We start from the raw sequence: 1,694 nt of genomic DNA, 5'->3' as shown, positions 1-1,694 counted from the left end.
ATCAACTGTGACTTGACTAGACTCATGATAATAAACTGTTACTTGACCTGACTCATGATGATCCACCGTGACTTGACTAGATGCGGTTGTGTCCGCCATCTTGTGAGTGTGCTCTGCTGTCGCCGCCATCTTGTTAGCGTGCTCTAGTGTGGCCGCCATCTTGCGATCAGGCTCCGCTGCTGCCGCCATTTTGTGAGCGTGCTCTGGTACAGCCACCACTTCAGTCACACACATTGTGTCGCGTTCTTCCTCCGTGACACCCACAGTAAATACAGATCCGAGAGTCAACAAAGCATAATCCATGAACTGAGCGAGTGATGAACGTGGACCCTCACGTCTAAGCTTAGCCCTCAGAGGTTGATTATTGCCATCGCAGAAAAACTCTATCAATAAACAGTCCGGTAACTCAGAATAGTGAGCGATGGCTAAATACTCTCGGATATAGTTCTCCAGTGATCGTGGACATGGGAACAGGAGAGCTGTTAGTCAATAAATGGGAAAACAAAGTAACTGCGTTACTTATTTGATAAGTAACTCAGATATTTTCTTGTAAGTTAAAAGGTAATGTGCTACTTACTTGAAAAACAGTAATCTGATAACGTAACTTGCGTTACTTGTAATGTGTTACCTCCAACACTAGTGACAAGTGACTGTCTTTATGAGTGAATCACTGAATCATTTATTCAACCAATTCGTTCAAAACACTGATATAGGGTGCAGTTGCTTTAAACATATTGGGGAAATGTGGCCTTCATTCAATGTGTGGATCACACATCAGACCTTCCAAGTTTTTCCGAACACAACAAACTCAGGCAGGACAAAATGAGACATTTGAAAACAATATGTGCTTTTGATATCTTCTGGCTGGACAGATTCAGTCTTAAGCTAAAAAAAAAAAGAAATCAGTCTGTATCCATAATACTATGCCATTTTCTGTTAAATCGATCAACTCCAACTGCCCAAAAACTGTAGGCTGTCTTCAACTTTCAGCAACTTGACTCCCCCAGACTGCAAATCAGGGCAAAAGTCATGTAGTGTATTCAAGCCTTAATTGTCAATATTATGTCTAAAATTTAAGTTACTTAATATTAACTTCTTGTTTATTGAACACCTACCAGATGGCAGCATAACCCCAGAGAGCACCAGTTCAGCCCAAATAGCTACTCCTGTCCCACCAACCCCATTACCTAAGAACAACACTTCAACAAAGAGTTTTCTTACCTGTGGTAAACCCAATCCGAAAAAACAACTTAACCGGATTTACGGGGGTCTTAAAGCTATTCCTGGAGCCCGTCCATGGCAAGTATCTGTACAGGTTAAGCCTAAAGGATCCAGCCAACAGTACAGACACATCTGTGGAGGCACCCTTATCAAGACTTGTTGGGTGCTGACCGCTGCACACTGCATGTAAGTATGGCCTTTAGTACAGTATTAAATACCATAATGAACACAGAAAAATAAAGACACAAGACATGGATTGAGGTATCAAGCAAACAAAGATGTGGGATAGTATAGCCTAATGGTTAGATCTGGAATGGTAACTCTGGTAAGATTTGAATCTTACATGCAGTTATAATTATTATTATATGTTAATTTCAATCAAGGTAATATGTTTGCTGTCTGGTTTGATTTTTGGATGGTATGTGTGTTTTCGCTAAATCACACATTAGGTGAGGATTGTGTAAACCCATCAC

At 40.9% G+C, this 1,694-nt stretch overlaps 1 protein-coding gene across 1 annotated transcript in view; it reads left to right on the top strand.

Moving 5' to 3' along the window:
• Positions 1-1,694, top strand: part of LOC107585285 (hyaluronan-binding protein 2-like) — a gene marked incomplete at its 5' end in the record, with an annotated part of 6,990 nt that overhangs the window by 2,816 nt on the left and 2,480 nt on the right. The window contains one exon of the mRNA XM_016272231.1: positions 1,119-1,407. Coding sequence (XP_016127717.1) covers positions 1,119-1,407 — 289 coding nt within the window. The remainder of the gene's footprint in view (positions 1-1,118; positions 1,408-1,694) is intronic.

The sequence above is a fragment of the Sinocyclocheilus grahami genome, unplaced genomic scaffold (assembly GCF_001515645.1).
Source record: "Sinocyclocheilus grahami isolate Dianchi unplaced genomic scaffold, SAMN03320097.WGS_v1.1 scaffold68.1, whole genome shotgun sequence".
Lineage (NCBI taxonomy): Eukaryota > Metazoa > Chordata > Actinopteri > Cypriniformes > Cyprinidae > Sinocyclocheilus > Sinocyclocheilus grahami.
The sequence above is the reverse complement of the archived record's forward strand: the minus strand, read 5'-3'. Positions and strand labels throughout refer to the sequence as shown.